The 19,600-nt window shown below is 43.6% G+C and overlaps 1 protein-coding gene across 2 annotated transcripts in view; it reads right to left on the minus strand.

Annotated features, from left to right (window-relative positions):
- PRKCB (protein kinase C beta) overlaps positions 1-19,600 on the minus strand; it is a 317,015-nt gene that overhangs the window by 100,153 nt on the left and 197,262 nt on the right. For both annotated transcript variants that reach the window (XM_034988039.1, XM_034988038.1), the window contains exons 6-7: positions 6,697-6,853; positions 5,349-5,483 (exon numbers count right to left, since the gene is read on the minus strand). In XM_034988039.1, the coding sequence (XP_034843930.1) occupies positions 5,349-5,483; positions 6,697-6,853 (292 nt within the window). The remainder of the gene's footprint in view (positions 1-5,348; positions 5,484-6,696; positions 6,854-19,600) is intronic.

The raw sequence follows: 19,600 nt of genomic DNA on the forward strand, positions 1-19,600 counted from the left end.
GAAGAAATGCCAGCAAAAAGGCAAAATCATGGGCAAAGAGTATTAACTGCAACAGACATAATTTTGTGTTGATATCAGTCATTTTTGAAAATAGGTCTTGAAGAGCTATATAGTCAATAATGATGCCACACACATATAAAGCAAAAAAACACGAGAAATGAAAGAAAATGTTCCAAAAAATGTTACTGGGAGAATCTTAATGAGCACTGTGCATTTTGGTCAGATGAAACAAATAAAAAAAAAATAGGATGGCATAAGAGATCTGGATATTATATTAAGATGGAATTAATCAACACTGAAATGCATGACCTACAAGTAATAAAGGTAATCTTTTTACTAAGTGTCCACAGAATATTTAGTAATACTGAACTAAGCTAAATTGGAAAAAAAAAAAAAGGAAGAAAGAAAGAAAAGTGTACAGGACATATTCTCTGACCATAAAGTACCAACACTGTCATTTGACATTAATAATGAAAAATGAAACAAAAAGCTAACACCAGTGATTTCCAGAATGCCCAAATAAAAGCACGCTTGAAAAGAAATTAAAAACACAATTGTATGGGACGCCTGGGTGGCTCACTCGGTTAAGCACCTGCCTTCGGCTCAGGTCATGATCCCAAGGTCCTGGGATCGAGTCCCGCATCAGGCTCCCTGCTCCGTGGGGAGTCTGCTTCTCCCTCTGCCTGCCGCTCCCCCAGCTTGTGCTCTCTCTCTCTCTCTGACAAATAAATAAATAAACTCTTTAAAACAAAAAACAAAAAAAAACAAAAACAAAAACCACAATTGCAGACCTTGAGCAAGCAACAAAAGCTGGAGTGAGACATATCACAGCTCGGAGGAAATCTTTATTCCCCCCAATGCCTGTTCTTTATTCTTGAAGAGCAGAGTCCATTAATAGAGGAAAAATAAATTAGCAAAGTGTTCGACTGAAATTCACAGGCAACCACCCAACAAACCCACAGAAAAGAAGAAGACTGAAACACAGAATTGATACGTAAATCCCAGAGCTCATTCTTTGCAGAAAAATAAACCACAGCAGAACAGATGAACCCCTGGAAAACAAGGGGAAGGAAAGGAGACAGCAAAAACAAATAAAATTAGAAACAAAGAAGTGGATCTGACAACAGATGCGCGGCTGGTGGCAAAGTGGCAGATGAGGGGCCTGAGGCTGGCACGCCACATCTGGGAACTCAGACAGCAGCCTTTTGCCTTTCTGCTGCATGGTCTTCAATTACAGTACAACAGAATAGCTGGGAGAGCTCATCCCCTACCAGATGGGGAAACTGAGTCTCGGAGATGGCATGGAACTCACCCAAGACCCCACAGGGACAAGAATCCAAATTTCTAGAATTTGATCCATTTACAGTCAAGACAGCATCACAGATGTCTTGGCCCTGAATCGTTTAGGGGCGACTTTTAGCTGCAAAAACAAAGAGGGCTTTTACCTGCAAAAGAGGACTTTAATCTGCAAAATCTGAAGAGGGCTTTTATTTAGCAAAAGTTCCCTCCTATAATTCCATCAATTTCACAACTCTCCTAGGAGGAGGGATGAGGGATGCTGCAATTAGCCCTGACTAATGGAATTGTAATGGCTGAGAAGGCTGGAGTAGAGAGAGGTGAAGTGATTCACCTGAAGTCACAAAGCATCCATCCACTTAGGAGAGCCAAGGTCAAAACGACCCATCTACCTTCTAGGCCTCTGCCAAACCCCTGTACCAGGAGGCAAAATGGGATGTGCATGTGCTTAGACCCTGGCATCCCAAAGACCTGGACCCAAACTCAAGCACCGTCACGTACGAGCTGTGTGTCCTTTCACACGTTGCTTGACTACTCTGATCCCAGGAACGATGCTCCGCCCAGAACTGGTGGGAGAATTGAAGGATGATGACGTGTACATGTGGGGATAATTTGGACTCAGCCTTTCTGTCCTCCCTGCACTCTGCTCTTTCCAGGGAGCAGATGGGCCCGGCATCAGACCAGGAAGAGGTGGTACCAGTGGGAGAGAGTCCTGACCGTTTGGGCCTGAAGAACCATGAGAAGTGAGCAAGGATAAGGCAAAAGCAGAGGGGCATTGCCCAGCCTTCTCGGCCCTGGGCAGAAACCTATGTGGAGGGCCACACATCGCAGCTGCAGCAGGCCAGGGATATAGGGATCACTCAGACAGCACTCCTGGCCCGCATGCAGGAGGCTGAGAAATAAGGGCTCACACAGGTAGCCTGCAGAGTGGGAAAAGGAGGACACTATGTGGAGGGACCTCACAACAAGAGGCAACAGGCCAGGACCTGGGACTCCAACAGGAAGCCAGAAATGAGGATCCAAAGCTGGCAGGGGTGGGCAGGGGAACCCGTCCAGCCTCAGTGGGCACGGGTTCAGGAACCAGGCAGGATCGGCTACTGTGCAGCAGTCAAGCCCAGAAGGCATACCACATGCAGGAGGGCCCCCTTATCACCACCAGGAGGTCACGAAACTGCCTAAGAAAGTCTGGGTGCATCACAGAAAAGAAAGAGGCTATTCATGGGTATCAATGTGTGACTCCAGGACACCTGGAAAGGGATCAGCCCAGAGCCCGGCATCCAGTTAAGAGTCAGTAAGTGGTAGCTATTGCTCTGGTAATTATTATCATCATGTTCTCTCTCTCCTGTCTCACTTAGACCCCCTGGGAGATCATACATTCTTTCTCTTTAACGTCCTTACGCCTGACTTAAAGAGGAAGGAACATGCAATCTGTCACTAGAGCTAACAGCAGCATGCAAAGTCAGATCATCCATACGTTAAGAAAAATTACCCAAGTTTTTATCAAGAATGGATGTCGTACTTTGTCAAATGCCTTTTTTTTTTTGCATCTATTGAGATGATTGTATTTTTTTTTTATCCTTTCTTTTGTTGATGTGATGTATCATGCTGATTGAACCACCCTTGCATCCCCAGGATAAATCTCACTTGATCGCAGTGAATGACTTTCTTTTTTAATGTGATCGTTGGATTTGGTTTGCTAGTATTTGGTGGAGAATTGCCGCACCTATGTGAAACAGGAAAATGGCAAAAAGATGGCAGCGTGACCTCTTACTGTCATGCAAGAACATTTTCTAAATAGTTATCTCCTTCCCCACTACTACTTATTAGTCTGTTACTTAGAACTGTTACTTATAATCCACAAGACAGTTGGGCCCAGATGGCCTCCCAGCTCTGCAAAGACAAACGCTAACTTTTAGAAGTTCTTCCAGTCTGGGGCGCCTGGCTGGCTTTAGTCGGGTACGCATGCAACTCTTGATCTCTGGGTTGTGAGTTCGAGCCCCACGTTGGGTGTAGAGGTTGCTTAAAAATAAAATCTTTTAAAAAGAAGAAGAAAAAAAGAAGTTCTTCCAGTCCGGTAGACAGATCGCCTCCAAGGTTGTGATTTCGTTGCCCTGTTTGGCAGCCGGCTTTACCTCTAACTTAGCAAAGTGACTTCAGCATTCCTATGTTTCCTGGTACACCAGTCTCAGCTTCTCAAACCTTCGGAATCAGTCATTGATGTTCCTGGTCTCCCCATTCGTGAGCTAAGGAAAACTGTGACAAATGCTCCTCCCCTATTTTTTTGAGAATTCTGTTGTTAACCGTTTGTGATCTGTACTTTAACACACCTTAGTACTATTGGGTTTTTTGTACCCACTTGGCTTTCATCCTCCTTCACATCTGTCATCATGTTGTCATTGATTAGTCATTGGTGTCATTTCTTCTCACTCCAGAAGCTAAGCACCATGAGGGCATGTCTGTCTTATACCTGACGGATCTCTAGTGACTAGAATGGACTAGAGAGAGACTCAAAATCTATTTGAATAAAAGTCTGTGATAAATACAGGGGCACCTGGGTGGCTCAGTCGGTTGAATGTCTGACTCTTGGTCTCATCTCAGGGTGGTGAGATGGAGCCCTGCGTCAGGCTCTGCGCTCAGCGGGGAATCTGCTTGAGATTCTCTCTTTCCCTCTGCGCTCCCCCCGCCCTCCCAGATCGCATTCTTTCTCTCTCAGATAAATAAATCTTTAAAAAACAACAACAAAGTCTATGATGAAAAGGGAGGAGAGACAAGGAGGTTGTACGGTGAGCAATGGAAAGGATATGTGGTCCAGGTGACACATTCTCTTTCTTGCTAAACTGGTCTGATTTTTATTTTCTTTCACTTGTAACTGGAAAAGCCCCCAGTGAGACCATTCAGAAAGGAGACCATTTCTCTTAAAGAGGTAAGGGCAGCCAGTAATCCCCGCTTTGCTCAAAGCTATGGTGCCAGGTTGGACTTTGTATTCTGACTCCTTTTACTCAGATGACGGTGAAACCACCAAATGCTAAGGCGGCTCACCCAGTCTCTTCGCTGGGAATACTGAGCAAGGAATTTTTTGCCATGAGAAGGGAACGAAGCAAAAACTGCAGAACAAAGGAGACACTGCAGCTGCCCACTGCCGTAATCTCCCAGCACCTCCGTGGCCAGGCTTGGTAAGCAGTCCCAATGAAGGAGCATCTTCTTACGGAGCCAGAATCTGACAGTGGATTGTGTATATCTTTAGGGTATACTGTGAGAGCCACTTTAGTGCCCATGGGGCCAGTCAAGACATGTAACTGTGTAAAGTTAGATGGATATAAAGCAATAGGGGATGGTGGAGACTATGGCAAACAGAAAATTCGTGTCCTGTCTGAAGGAGGCATTAACTAACTTCTCACCTGTTCTCAATTCTTGCCTTCTAGGCCCAGTGCATCCAGATATTTCTGGCTTTGCAAACCAGAAGTCCAGATTTTTTTTTTTTTTTTTTTTAAGTAGGCTCCGTGCCCAGCATGGAGCCCAATGCAGGGCTTGAACTTACAACACTGAGATGAAGACATGAGCTGAGATCAAAAGTAGGACATTTGGGATGCATGGGTAGCTCAGTCAGTTAAGCATCTGCCTTCGGCGCAGGTCATGATCCCAGGGTCCTGGGATCAAGCCCCACATCAGGCTCCCTGCTCAGCGGGGAGCCTGCTTCTCCCTCTCCCTCTGCCCCTCCCCCCTGCTCATGCTCTCTCTCTCTCTCTCTCTCAAATAAATAAATAAAATCTTTAAAAAAAGGTTGGATGCTTAACCAACTGAGCCACCCAGGCACCCCCAGAAGTCCAGATTTTTATGGAAAATGTCCCGATTTTGAAAATACTAGCAACTGATTTTTTTCTTTTTAAGTACAAGGACCAAATAAAACATTTCCATGAGGCAGATCTGATCTACCAACCATCACTCTGACTCTGCTTTAGTATTTCACTTTTAGGACAAAAAGGAAAACATCCTTCTTCCCATAACCGATGCACCAAGCTATACGGTAGCTTTCAAAGCAAAATCCCGCTTACCAGCCATCAACACCAGCTTTCTGCAGTTCGGAAATCCCAAACGACAAAGATCCCATGAAGTCATTCCTGCTGGTCAGATCCCAATCCCAAATCTCTACAGATAGTCTTCTGTCTTTGTCCGATTCTTTCAGTTGGCTACCAAGCGCAAAAAGAGAGAAGTCAGCGGAGGTTACAGTGATTTCTCAAGCAGATGAAATGCTTAAGAGGACAAGGCCTGAAGGTAGGCATTTTTAAAGATTACAAGCTGTTGCAAGCAACATATTCCATTTCCCTCCCAGGCAAGCTCCCCAGGGAGGGAGAGCTTCTCAAGTTCCACAGCCTGTGGCTCAGCTGGGTGGAGGACCTGGGCCAGCTCCATCAGAAGCAGTTCTAGCTGCTTCTGCTGCCTTAAGTCTTAATAGAGTTCGTGATGTTCGGGAAACCCTATTGACACAGTCGCTATAAGAAATATGGATACCAATTATATAATTGCATGACTGGTTGCACACACGGGAGTTAGCATGAGGCTGAGGACATCTGTGGAGGAAGCAGTCTTGTCAGTGCTGGTGGGGGGAAACTGTTCTGAGGCATGTCCTTGATTGAGGCTGAGGTGCACCCCCACTTTTGCCCTGAGAGAGGAAATGGGGGATGGGGCTCCCACAAGGAATCGTGCCTTTGGCCCGTAGCCTCCAGAGTCAGAGTGTCAGAAGCTGAATCCTCCTCGACCCCATATTTGCTGGGGGACTCTGGCCACATTCTTTAACCTCTATAAGCCCCATTGGTTAAACGGGGATGAACTGGCCAATGAACTGAGACCATTCAATAGAGCGCTTTTTATAACTGGGATATGCTCCTTAAATATTGGCTGATGTCACGAACCCTTGTGGGCCCAGATGCAACAAAAAGTGAGCCCAGGTTCTTGGAGCATTGGCCCGGGAAGATCCTCCATGGAAGGTGGCAGAGAACTCTCAACAGGCTGCAGACCCAGCATATCCATATCCACAGACTCAGCCCTAGAGGGGTTATCACCACACCCTATGGGTTCTGTCCCACTGTTCGCTGAGACCAGAGCTTCTCCCACAACTTGCCTTCACCTAGCAACACATCACACTACTTTCTATCCCACCCACTCCCCACACCATAGACATTCTCAACTCTATTAAAAAAAATAAGTTCCAATTTTTACTTGGCTTGCAATGCAAAAATGCAGATGGAAGGGGAGGAAGGGGAGGGAGGAGGGAGAAAGGGAGGGAGGGAAGGAGAGGGAGGGAGAAAATGAAATGGAAGCCGGGAGGGGCACTCTCTGATCTCAGGTGGCCCAGAAGCCAACCCCCACCGCCCACGCTGGGCAGTGATAATTTTAACTTACAATCTGAATGTCTCGTTCCACTCAGGGTTGAGGGAGCACTTGATGGTTTTGGTCTTCTGCTTGCTCTCACTCTTGGGGTCGGGAATCAGTTTCAGTTTCACGTAAGGGTCTGACAAACCATTGGGGTCCATAGGTACAAGGTTTTTAGCATCTCTTACTAAAAAGAGAAAACGCAATTTCAGCATTAATAGCCCCGCAATGTTTAAGCATCGGCCAGTGAGGGCTGGACAACATGTGGATGAGTCCTTGGCATCCCACTCACTTAACAGGAATTGTAACTTAGGAACATCGATAGCTAAGAAGCATGCAAAGCGAGACAGACCGGTAAGATGCAGCCTCTGCTGTATATAAGTTCGAAACGGATTTCTGACTTTCATTCTGCTCTACCCACTGTGCCCCCAAGATTAACTGTACGCTCTCTTAAGTTTGTGTTCCACAAAGCCAACAAGAAAGATCGGCTTCTTTCACCACGCGTGATGTTTTCAGGGCTCATCCACGTTGTGGTGCCTGTCAGTAGTACAACTATGGCTGAATATTATCCCCTCGTATGGATATACCAAGCTTTGTTTATCCATTCATCTGTCGGACACGGTTGCTCCCACTTTCTGGCTCTAGTGAATAGTGCTGCTGTGAACATCTGTGCACTCTGACACAGAAGGTCCCATGTTGTAGGATTCCATTTGTATGAAACACCCAGAAAAGGTAAATCCACAGAGACAGAAAAAGCAGACCAGTGGTGGCCAGGAGCTGGTGGGGAGGGGGGAATGGGGAGCGACCACGTAATGGGGAAGGGGTTTCCTTTACTGGTGATAACATTTCTTGGAACTAGACACGGAGGATGGTCGCACAACTCCGTGAACATACTAAATGCCAGTGAAGGGTACACTTTAAGGTGGCTAATGGTTAATTTTATCTTATGTGAGTTTTACCTCAATCCAAAAAGCAAAAGCTAAAAGAGAAAGAGTTGCTCTCCAAACCAGGGCGCACCTGTCATCCACGGGGCACCCGTAACCATGACCCAGACAGCCCAGAGAGAAGGCCGGAAAGATATTGCAGCATTGTAGGTATAGATTCCACCCTCAATGAAGAACACTGAGTAAAGGAGCCTGTAAGACTGGCTTAAAGAAGGAAGGAAGCAGAGGGACAGTGTAGTGGAGACAAGGCTACGAGATGTCAGGTTTTGCATCTTGCCTTGCAGTTACTTCACATTTTGGGACCTCGATTTCTTGACCAATGAGATGGAGATGATACATACTTCATTGGGTTGTTGTAAGAGTATAATCGGATGCAGAATATACACGTTTAGCACAGAAGCTGGCTCCCAGGGAATAGTCAATAAACGCCAGCTATATTTTTGCTATTTTATTATTATTACTACACATATTCAGGGTCTCCTCTCATTACACTTGTCCACTTTTATTAAGAAGAGTTAACCATTTCCAAGTGGATGTCTGGGTCTTCTTCTTTGAGAGTTATGCATCTGACCTTCCCGCTTGAACCTTTCCAGAGGGCTCCTCAAACTTTAGTGTGTATAAGAGTCACCCACATGGCTTGTGAGGCACATATCCCTGGGACCCACTCCTACAGATGGATTCCGATTCAGTGACTCTGGAGGGAGAGCTGCTCACTTGTTTTTCTAACACGTTCCCAGGTGATGATTCTACTGCTGGAGGTCCATACAGCACACATTAAGTAAAGCGTTTCTGGATGATATAATTTCTTAAGATCCACATGCATCTTCCCCATAGAATATAATCTCCAACTGTTACTTTCTCTCATTTCTTGAGCCTTCCAGGGAAAATAGCATGTGCCAGTTCCTAGGCTGGGATCTTGTAATGACACATCTATCAGAGTAAGCTGCATAAAAACACGATCTGAGGTGCACTGACGTGCCAGAAACTTGTCTGTCTGGTTGACTGGCAACACATATGCAAGTGGGAATGGCTCACATCTCTTCTCTCTGTCAAGGCCCACACCCCCTTCCCACCTCACTCCCTGTGTTATGAACTGACACCACGGGACCATCACCAGAACTTTCTTCTACTGTAAGTTTACAAGTTCACAGCTCCTTCCGAGGGCTCTTGACAAGACAAGTGTGTGCTGGAGTCTTGAGCCAAACTTTATAATTAATGCTTTAAGAATGACCTCTCCTTGGGCCTCTGCTTCTCCTGAACCCAATATTCGTGACTGAGACATGACTCCATCTCCCCCCTAGCCCTTATAGATCCTTCCTTCCGCTTTTGTCCTTTTGAATCTATCCTCCACTGAAGAGGTCAAAAATTGCCGTGGACAGGAAAGGAGCGGAGTTGATTCTGGGCCTGCTGCCGTTCACATCTCAAGAGCTCTAGCTCCCGAAACCACCACATCATGAGCAGGTGACAGCAGCTGCAGGCTAAGATCCAGAGGCCTGTTCCTCCTGAAGCTTTTCAAAGTAGAGACATGTTTCCCAGCCATGATGTACTGAGGAAGCAAATCTCTCTAGACCACACTTGGCGAGACTGACTTTGATTTTTCTTGATAAATGTTTCTTTACTATCTTTGTTGAAATCCAGCCAGCCCAGATGGTACAAAATGCCTCACACAAAGCAGAAATAGCAACCTTCCCCCCCCCCTGGTGGAAGTGTGCTAAATGTACAGAAGAGAAGTGTCCTGATCCAGAGAACACCGCTCGCCTTGGATGTGAAGCAGGTGGGGGGTGAGGTCTGGCTGTTTCCATCAAAGGGTCCTCAGAGCAAACAAGGCCTTCTGCATGCTGCTGAAAGTTACCTAAGTTACCAGGGCTGAATCCATAAAAAGACAGCATTACTGTTAACTATTTTCCTAAGAACTGTTCTTCAAAAACTTTCCTACTCTTTCCCCCAACCCACGGCCCCGCAACCACCCAAAATACAACTATCTATTAGAAAAATCTGAATAATTGTGCTGCTCTAAAGCCTTTATCTCACACGTTGTGGGAGATAACCAGAAGCTTCTCTTTATCAACTCCTTTAAAAGGCACTTCCTTCAACATCATGAGTCCTCACTTGTCCTCCCTAGGTGTCCCCAGAACAGCTATTCAAAGTAATGCCCACTAATATTCAGTTATGTTTGAGGATGTCTGCAATGACAAAGCATAGGAAATACTGAGTGCCCCTCCACAGCGGAAGGGGTAACTAATCCGTGCATATTCATACTGCGAAATACTACGCACATGTTAATCACGTGGACTATCTAAACGAACATGGTGAACAAAATGGCTAGGTGAAGAGAGGTGATGACAATACAAAGTTTCTTCCTTTCTTTTTTTTTTTTTTAAGAAAAATGTGCACACCAGAGGTTCGATTGTGGCAACGTAGATCCCCACTATGAATAAATCACAGCATTGGGTCAATGTACATTTCCTGATTCGGATCATTGTACCATGCCCGTGTAAGAGGATGTTTTCATTCCTGGGAAATACACACTCAGATATTTACTTTTTTTTTTCATTTTATTATGTTATGTTAATCACCATACATTACATCATTAGTTTTTGATGTAGTGGTCCATCACACTCAAGTATTTAGGGCAAATGGGAACTATACACTCCAACTTACTGTCAGATGGCTCAGAAAAAAAACATATACATTTATAAAACTATTTAATAGAGAGGGCGCCTGGGTGGCTCAGTTGGTTAAGTGACTGCCTTAGGCTCAGGTCATGATCCCAGAGTCCTGGGATCGAGTCCCACATCGGGCTCCCTGCTCCGTGGGAAGCCTGCTTCTCCCTCTCCCACTTCCCCTGCTTGTGTTCCCTCTCTCGCTGTGTCTCTCTCTGTCAAATAAATAAATAAAAAATCTTTAAAAAAAAAAAAAAAGAAAAGAAAAGAACCTGGAAGGATATACCCCAAATTTACTTAATGTAATGACTGTATCTGGGGAAGAGGTAGAGAAACCTGGTTTCGGGGTTGTGGGCAAAATAGACTTCAGCCTTACCTGTCACATTCTGAATTTATTACAAAGAGAAAGCATTTTTGTATTAATTGTGTTATTTAAACTAAATTTTTAAAAAAACAACTCAGTTGTGCATCTCCGGCCTCTAAGAACCCATGGCCCTTGGCCTTCAGGGTCCCCCATCCTGTTCTCCAAAAACCATAGAGCAATTGGGTCTGCAGAATGAGGCTCAAAAACTCATGATCTGGATCACAGAACCTTTGGTGAACAACACACAGACCTAGGATGACCTCACTGAGATCAGATGGACACCCTCAGCACCTACCCTGAGATCACAGCAGGGATGGAGGCAGAGAGACTCAACAGGCAAAAAAAAAAAAAAAATGACAGAGCCACCAACCTATTTTTGCTATCCTGCCCTGCTCCCTTCCTATTCCTGTGGGCCCCTGGTGGCTGACAGCTTACCTGGGCCTTTGGTTAACCCCCAATCCCTCCCCACTGCTGGCCACACCCTCTCTAGTTACAAGCTTCTTTGGCCCTTTGCTCCAAAGTCTACCCCTGGATCTGTGTCCCTTCGAGTCCTATTCACTTGTTACTTCCTCTAACCCCAAGATTCTCTGATGCTATGGCTTTGGTGAGCCTCGGATGCATCAGAATCCCCTTCCCATAGGCATCTTAACTGGCCATCCCCTGTGGCCTCATCAGATAGGCTCTAACTGCAAAGCGAGCCAACCTGGGGTCTCTGGGCACCCACACGCAACATTGAGGTCACCCCTAGTGTGTTGTGGCCAAGGGCTCCTGGGACAGCTGGCCTCCTGCCACTGCTGGCGGGGGTACAGTTATTGCACCTCGAATTATCTGTGCTGAGACAGACTTCCAGCTGGGACCGTCACAGTGTGTCTAGAAGAGAGCCCGTCAAGTCACGGCAAGTGAAATGAGGGTGGAGCGTTAGTACAGAGGAGACCGGGAACTAAATTAGCAACATGCAGACTTTGGAGTCAGACAGACCCCAGTTTGAATCCTACCTCTGCCCTGACTCTCACTTAATTGGGTGATCTTGGTTAAATGACTTCTCTGAGCCTTGGTTCCCCACCCCCTTCTCCAAAATGCGGGTAAAATCACAGACGACTCAGCGGGATGGTGGATAATAGCTCTGGGGACCATTCATCCCCATTTGCCCAGGACAGCCTCAGTTTATACCATTTATCCCTTCACTCTCAAGAGAGTTCCACTTTGGACGGTGGATTTTAGGGTGACCCTAATTATGGAGGACAGTAGCGTTACAGGGGAATTTAAAGCACATGGCAGAGGCTCAGCAAATGCTGATTCCCTTTCTCCTTTGGGAGAATTCAAATCAAATTATATAACGATCCAGATACATCTCCAGGCTAAAAGAGTATCCCTCCAATGTGATTTTCATACAAATGAATCTGGAGGAGGAACCAAGACACGATAATCTGAAACCAAACGTGACACATCTACCTTCTTCCTGTTAGGACCACCTCTCCATCCCGACCCAGGCACCTGAAGCTTTACTTGGAATGACACTTCCTCCAGCCCCGCCGATCACCTTTATCCTCTTACTTTCCTGCTCCCTTTGCCCCAGTTTTGTTGATCTCATCGAACCCTCTGACCCCCTCAACTCTTTCTTTCACTCTGGTGCATTTGTGCACCGCTATAGTATGACGTCTCTCCCGAACCTGCCCTTATGGAGTCATTCTGCCAGGGACTGCCACATCCTCACCCTCTTGTCTTTTCAACAGCATCCTCTCTAGGTACCTCTGACCATCAGTGACACATGGCATAGAGAGTGTTCCTGGAGAAAAGCATCACACGTGGGGGCTTGGGGCCAGTACACACACTCCTGGTCTCCAACCACAGCTTGGTCCCCCACACCTCCTCTCCACCCTATGGGGCGACCCTAATCAACTGCCTGTCCCATTCTCGGCAGAAGTGACATCGGGAGCTCCCATTCTTAAGGCTCTCATAGATTCCTATTCCTTCTTATCCGCTTGATGATCTTCTGTTTCATGTTTGTGTCGTAGATTTCTACTTCTATTATGAAAATGTGAGCTGAGCAATTTGTGGGCATTGGGGGGTGGATTTAGTGAGGATTTCCTTGCAAGCTAACATATCATCAATTATGTGCAAAGAAAAAAGGTGATTGTCTCATTAAAGGGTACAGGCTTTAAGATAGAGGAAATTAGGAATTACTCTAATTAAATTAAGTCATCTATATCCATGTTGTTGTTTTTTTTTTTTTACCTGTTTTATCTGTCAAAGACTGACAAAGTATGTTTTAAGACCCTCCTGCTATGGTATTTCTGTACACTTCTCCTTTCATTTTGACTAGTCTTTGCTTTATGTATTTTGACACTATGTTATTTGAGATTCATGACCACTTTTCAGTCTTAGAATTTACCTTTCACAATTAAAATATTTTTTCTGTACAGTTCATTCTTTATCTTGAGCTCTACTTTGGATACAGGTCCTTTTCCATTTGCCCTGGTCTTTTCTCCAGGAACATGTGATACCCATTTACCCCTGGATAAATATTGTTTGTCCTCTACATCTACCATTTTTTTCACGATTGTATTAATTTCTCGGTCTCCTTCCTCCACCATCTGGGAGCACTCCTTAAATTTGTTTCCATACTACTGATTATATTTTATGCAGTAGGCATTCCCACATTCACTGTTTCTATGCATTTTAATTTACTGTTTTAAATTACCTGGTATCATAGAGGGGCACCTGGGTGGTACGGTTGGTTAAGCATCTGACTCTTGGTTTCAGTTGAGGTCATGATCTCAGGGTCATGAGATCGAGCCCCCACGTCGGGCTTGTTCTCAGTGGGGAGTCTGCTTGGGTTTCTCTCTCTCCGTCTCCTTCTGCCCCACCCCATATGTGCTCTCTCTCTCTCTCTCAAATAAATAAATCTTTTAAAAAAGATAAATTACCTGGTATATAGCAACTATCCTTCTTGCTTATGCCTTCTTCTTGGCCAGCTCCTTTTTCATTTCAGTCTATTGACTTATTTCCTCCCTCCTACTCTCCCTCCTTTTATTTCTTTTTCTTTCTCTCCTCTCCCTCCCTCTCACTCTCACTCTCTTCCCTCTCCCTCCCTCCTTCCATCCATCTTTTATCCATTTACTTTTGACCTACGGCATTTATTTAATTTCTTAAATTGGCATACAGTGAAATTGATTTTTTCTTTTGGTATATACTCCTGAGAATTTTAACACATGTATAGATTCATGTAACCATCACACAACCAGGATACAGAACAATTCTATCACCCCAGAAAAATCCCCTGTGCAGCCCCTCTGTAGTCACAACCTCCACCCACTCTCAGCCTCTGGCAACCACTGATCTGTCTCCCATCACTATGGTTTTATCTTCTCAAGAATGGTATATAAGTAGAATCATACAGTATGCGACATTTTGAGATTGACTTCTCTTAGCATAATGTCTTTGAGAGGCATCCAAGTTGCATGGATGAGTAGTTAATTCCTTTTTATTGATGAGTAGTATTGCACTGCATGGCTGTACAACTGTTTGTTTATCCATTCACCCACCGAAGGACATTTTAGTGGTGATTACGAAGAAAGCTACTATAAATATTCATAGATTTTTGTGTGAACATAAAGTTTTCATTTCTCAAGGGTAAACTCCTAAAAGTGGGATCGTTAAGTCATATGGTGTGTGGATATATATATACATATAATAAAAGTTTTCCAGAGGGACTGTACCATTTAGCATTCCCACAGGCAATCAACGCGTGTTCCTCTTGCTCTGCATCCCTGCCAGCACATTGTATTCACAGTATTTATTATCATTATTATTTTAGCCATTCTAATAGGGGTGCAGTGGTATCTCACGGTGGCTTTAACTTGCCTTTCCTTAATGTCTAATGATATCGAATATCTTCTCATGAATGAATTTGCCATCCTTATATCATCTTTGGTGGTATGTTCGTTCAAGTTTTTGGTGCGTTTTAGTGATGCTGTTGTTTTTATACTTAGGAGCCTGAGAATTCTTTACTCTGGATACAGGTCCTTTGTCAGATATGTGATTTGCAAATATTTTCTTCCAGCTTGTAGCCTGCCTTTTCATTCTATAGCAGTGTCTTTTGCAGAACAAAAGGTTTGGTTTTTTTTTTTCTCAATTTGAATGAAGTCCACTTTATCACTTCTTTTCTGAGTCATGTTTTTAGTGTCATGTAGAACTCTTTGTCTAACTCCAGGCCATAAAAATTTTCTCCTACACTTTCTAAAGTTTTATATCTTTACATTCTACATTTAGATCTCTGATCTATACTTATTTATTTCAGACAGAGAGAGAGCGTGTGCGCATGAGCAGGGGTAGGGGGCAGAGGGAGAAGCAGGCTCCCCACTGAGCAGGGAGCCCGATACTGGGGCTCTATCCAGGATCATGACCTGAGCTGAAGGCAGACGCTTAACCAACTGAGCCACCCAGGCACCCCATATTTTCAGTTAATTCTTATATAAGGTATGAAGTGAAGGTTAAGGTTCATTTTGTTTGCATATGGACGGCCAATCATTCCAACATCATTTGTTGAAAGACTACTCTTTTTCCTCCATTTCTCTGGTTTTTTATTTTTGTTTTTTTTTTAGAGGTAAAAAATGGTTTTTTAGAGGTAAAAAATGGGCCATATTTGTGTGGGTATATGTGAACTCTCTATTCTGTTCCAGTCATTTATATATCTATCCTTTGGCCGAAACCACACTGCTCAATTGTTGAAGCTTTATATAATAAGTCTTAAGATTGAGGATTGTGATTCTTCCAATTTCATTCTTCATTTTAAAACAGACAATAAGTCTATAACTGAATCTGTAAGAACTGACATACTGAGTCTTCCAATCCATGAACACAGTATATCTTTCCATTTATTTAGATATTCTTTATTTCAATGTTTTGTCATTTTCAGCATACAGATCCCAGACATGTTTGCTAGATTTATATCTAAATATTTCATTTGTTTTGGAGTTACTATAAATGGCGTTCTTTTTTTCAGCTTTGGTTTCTAATTGTTTACTCTTGGTATATGGAAATACAATTGACATTTGCGTATTGATCTTGTATCCTCCAGCCTATTTAAACTTATTTGTTCTAGAAGGTTTTTCGGTAGACTCTTACAGATTCTCTACATAGACAATCATGTTTTCTGTGTATACAGTCAGTTTTCTGTTTTTGTTTCCAATCTGTATTTACATTTTTTTTAAAGATTTTATTTATTTATTTGAGAGAGAGAGCACATGAGAGGGGGGAGGGTCAGAGGGAGAACCAGACCCCCTGCTGAGCAGGGAGCCCGAAGCGGGACTCGATCCCAGGACTCCAGGATCATGACCTGAGCCGAAGGCAGTCGCTTAACCAACTGAGCCACCCAGGCGCCCTGTATTTACATTTTTTTAATTTCTTATTGCACTGGCTACATCTTCCAGTACGATGTTGAATAGAGTGGTGAAGTCTTGTTCCATAGCTTATGGGGAAAGCATGCAATCTTTCACTATTAAGTATGTTGTAGATATTCTGTAGATGTCCTTTATCAGGTAAAGGAAGTTCCCTTCTATTTCCACTATGCTGAGAACTTTCATCATAAGTGGATATTAAATTTTGTCAAATATTTTTCTGCATCTATAGATATGTTTGTGTGCTTTTTCTTACTTTAGATTATTAATATGATGGATTACATTAATTGATTGCTTATTATTGAAACAGCCTTGCATTCCCAGAATAAAAGTCACTTGGTTAGGGTGTATTATTCTTTTTACATATTTCTGGATTTGATTTATTATTATTTTGTTGAAGATTTTTGTATTTATGTTTATAAGGAATATTTCTCTGTATTTTTCCTGTACTGTTTTTGTCTGGTTTTTGGCATCAGGGTAATGCTAGCTTCATAAAATAAATTAGGAAGTGTTCCCTTTCTTCTCTTTCCTAGAAGAAAAAGTGTTATTTCTTCTTTAAATGTTCGGTAGAATTCCACAATATAAATTTCATTTCAAGCACTTCTTTATCTGGATGCCATAAATTTTGATGTGTTATATTTTCATTTTCTTTTCATTGGTTCAAAATACTTTCTAACTTTCCTTGAGATTCCATCTTTGAACCACAGATTATATAGAAGCTTGTTTTTTTAATTTCCATATTTTCCCATGGGGCTCTACTCCCATGATTTTAATTTCTACCTAAGAGCACTTTACTGAGCTATAGAACATTATACACAACTGTTTAATGTATATCTAGTGCTGGATGTCCCATAAGTACATCAACTCAAAATGTCCAATAATACCCATTATCTCCATGTTCTCTCCCGTGACCGTGTCTGCTCCCCTTCTTTCAATGCCATTTTTGATGAGTGCTCAACCATTCACCCAACTGTCCAAGTGAGCAATCTGGAAATCACCCTGGTCTCCTCCCACTGGTGCAACCTCACCTAGGACTATATACTGTTCATTCTACTTCTTTATCATTTCATGTACCTGAGCCCCTTTCTTGTTTTTTTTTTTTTTAAGATTTTATTTATTTATTTATTTATTTATTTATTTATTTATTTATTATTTGAGAGAGAGAACAAGAAAGAGCAAGGGAGAGCATGAGTGGGGAGAGGCAGATGGAGAAGGAGAGGCAGGCTCCCCACTGAGCAGGGAGCCCGATTCGGGGCTCGATCTCAGGACCCTGGGATCATGACCTGAGCCAAAGGCAGACGCTTAACCGACTGAGCCACCGAGGTGCCCCCTGAGCCTTTCTTATTATCCATACAGCTACCACCTTAACAGTAATAATTGTGTCACAGGATTACTGTCATTATTCAGTTATATTTGAAGCCTATAAAATGCCTGGTATTGTCCTTGGCAGGTGATGCGTGATTAGGAAATAGCAGTCACTCACTTGGTTTAGTTTGGGCACTCATTTTTTTTTCCTGGTGAAATTAAGATCCTTCTAGTTGGTTCCTTGACTAGTCTTGCTTTATCCACCCCTTCCTCCATGCCCCACACCAAAGTGATCTTTCAAAATCTCAAGTCTGATCACACACTCTCTAAACAAAACCCTTCATATTTTAGAAAATCTATTAATATTATTCACTATAAAACTAGGTCAAAGGAGAAAAAACATAATTATCTCCAAAAAATTACAAAAATTACAAAAGGAAAGTGACAAAATTCAATAATCATTCTTTCTTTTAAACCTTAGAAAAATGGAAATAGATGGATGCTTTTCTTGGTATAATATATACATCAAAGGCCTTCGTCATGCTTACTGGTATAATTCTAGAGGCATCTCCATTTCCATTAAGACCACAATCAAATTAAGAACGCCCACCACCACCACTATAATTTAGCATCATTCTGGGAGTACCAACCAATGCGATTACATAATAGGAAAGTATTAAGAGGCTCAGACATTGGATAAGAAAAGACAAAATTAGCCAGTATTGTCTAAACTGTATCCTAGAGAAATTCCTCAATGGTCCTGGCATGTGATTGACACTCTCTTTCTAGTTTGCTGCCCTCATAAATTTTTCCCATTTTTAATCTCTTAGTCATTCAGCGGGGATTTGGACGAAGGAGAAGTTAAATATATGGTCTCAGTTGAACATGAATTACTTTTTTAATTAGGAAAAAAAATGTTACTCTAAATCTGAAAGAACTCATTGCTTAATGGAACGCCAGTCTTGTGCACATTATTCTTTTTTTTTTTTTTAAAGATTTTATTTATTTATTTGAGAGAGAGAGAATGAGAGACAGAGAGCGTGAGAGGGAGGAGGGTCAGAGGGAGAAGCAGACCCCCAGCTGAGCAGGGAGCCCTAGGCGGGACTCGATCCAGGGACTCCAGGATCATGACCTGAGCTGAAGGCAGTCGCCTAACCAACTGAGCCACCCAGGCGCCCCTTGTGCACATTATTCTTAATAAACTGGTATTGGATACAATTTGGAGGCTCTAAGATTCAGTCAGCTGCTTTCCTCCAAGTTCTGAGTCTGTATGTCAAAACCATGCAACTTTTGTGCTCTGTAACTGGGTTCTCCTTGGAACAAAAAACCTGGAAATCTCTAAGCCCCTAAGCCCAATTCAGTATCATCTGTTATATACAAAGATTTCTCTGGTCACTCAGGGTCCTGCAACTCAGGGTCTGGTCACTCAATGGCTGCTCTACACCCCCTGACTCTACATAATCTCACCCCAGAAGTCCAGAGACCACTCCCCTCCTCAGGCAGGCTCTGATTTGATCCCCTTTGAGGTCTCACAAGCCCAGTCTCTGAATACCTGGTACTCTTCAAAGGTGTGGGCAATATCACCACCAGGTCTCCCGCTCCCCCCAGGGGTGGCAGGACTTGATGCAGATAGAAGAGGTGCTCTTCAGACCAGCTTGGAAAAACAAGAATAAGCCCTGCCCTCATGAACCTCTGTTCCCCTTAGGCTGGCCCTGGGGGGTCTTTCCTTATGCCTAGGACAGATGGTTTGTTAGGCATCCAATAAGCTAATTTTGTTTCTTGTTTGGAGACCACCTCATGTCCCAAGTTGAAAGACAATAGGGATAGCTGAGGCTTACAGCTTCTTCACCACATCCTCAGGACAGGAACCGTGATGGTGGGCCTGACCCCCACCACCCCCCCTCCCCTGCCATTGCGCTGAGTAAATGCAGCAGAAGCACCAGGCGGGTGCCATTCAAACCCTCTGCCTTAGTGGCTGCTGACATGGCTTTGGGCGCTGCTTCACAATGTGATTATTTCTAAAGATGTGACATAAATACTAACATGGGGTCCCTGGAGCTGCAGAGTCGCTACTTGGCAGCTTAATTTGGACATTCAATCAAAACTGTCCGTTGGCAGCTTTGCACATCCCAAGCAGCAAGGGCCAGGAGCCCCGCAATCTGCTCTCTAAGTGATGGGTTTAATTTCCAGAGGCTTGGGACAAAAGCCTACCCAGCTCCAAGGAAGGTGGGCTCACCTCCCTTCTCTGGAGAAACAGTA

This window comes from Mirounga leonina, unplaced genomic scaffold (genome assembly GCF_011800145.1).
Source record: "Mirounga leonina isolate KUSES-001 unplaced genomic scaffold, KU_Mleo_1.0 Mir_448, whole genome shotgun sequence".
Lineage (NCBI taxonomy): Eukaryota > Metazoa > Chordata > Mammalia > Carnivora > Phocidae > Mirounga > Mirounga leonina.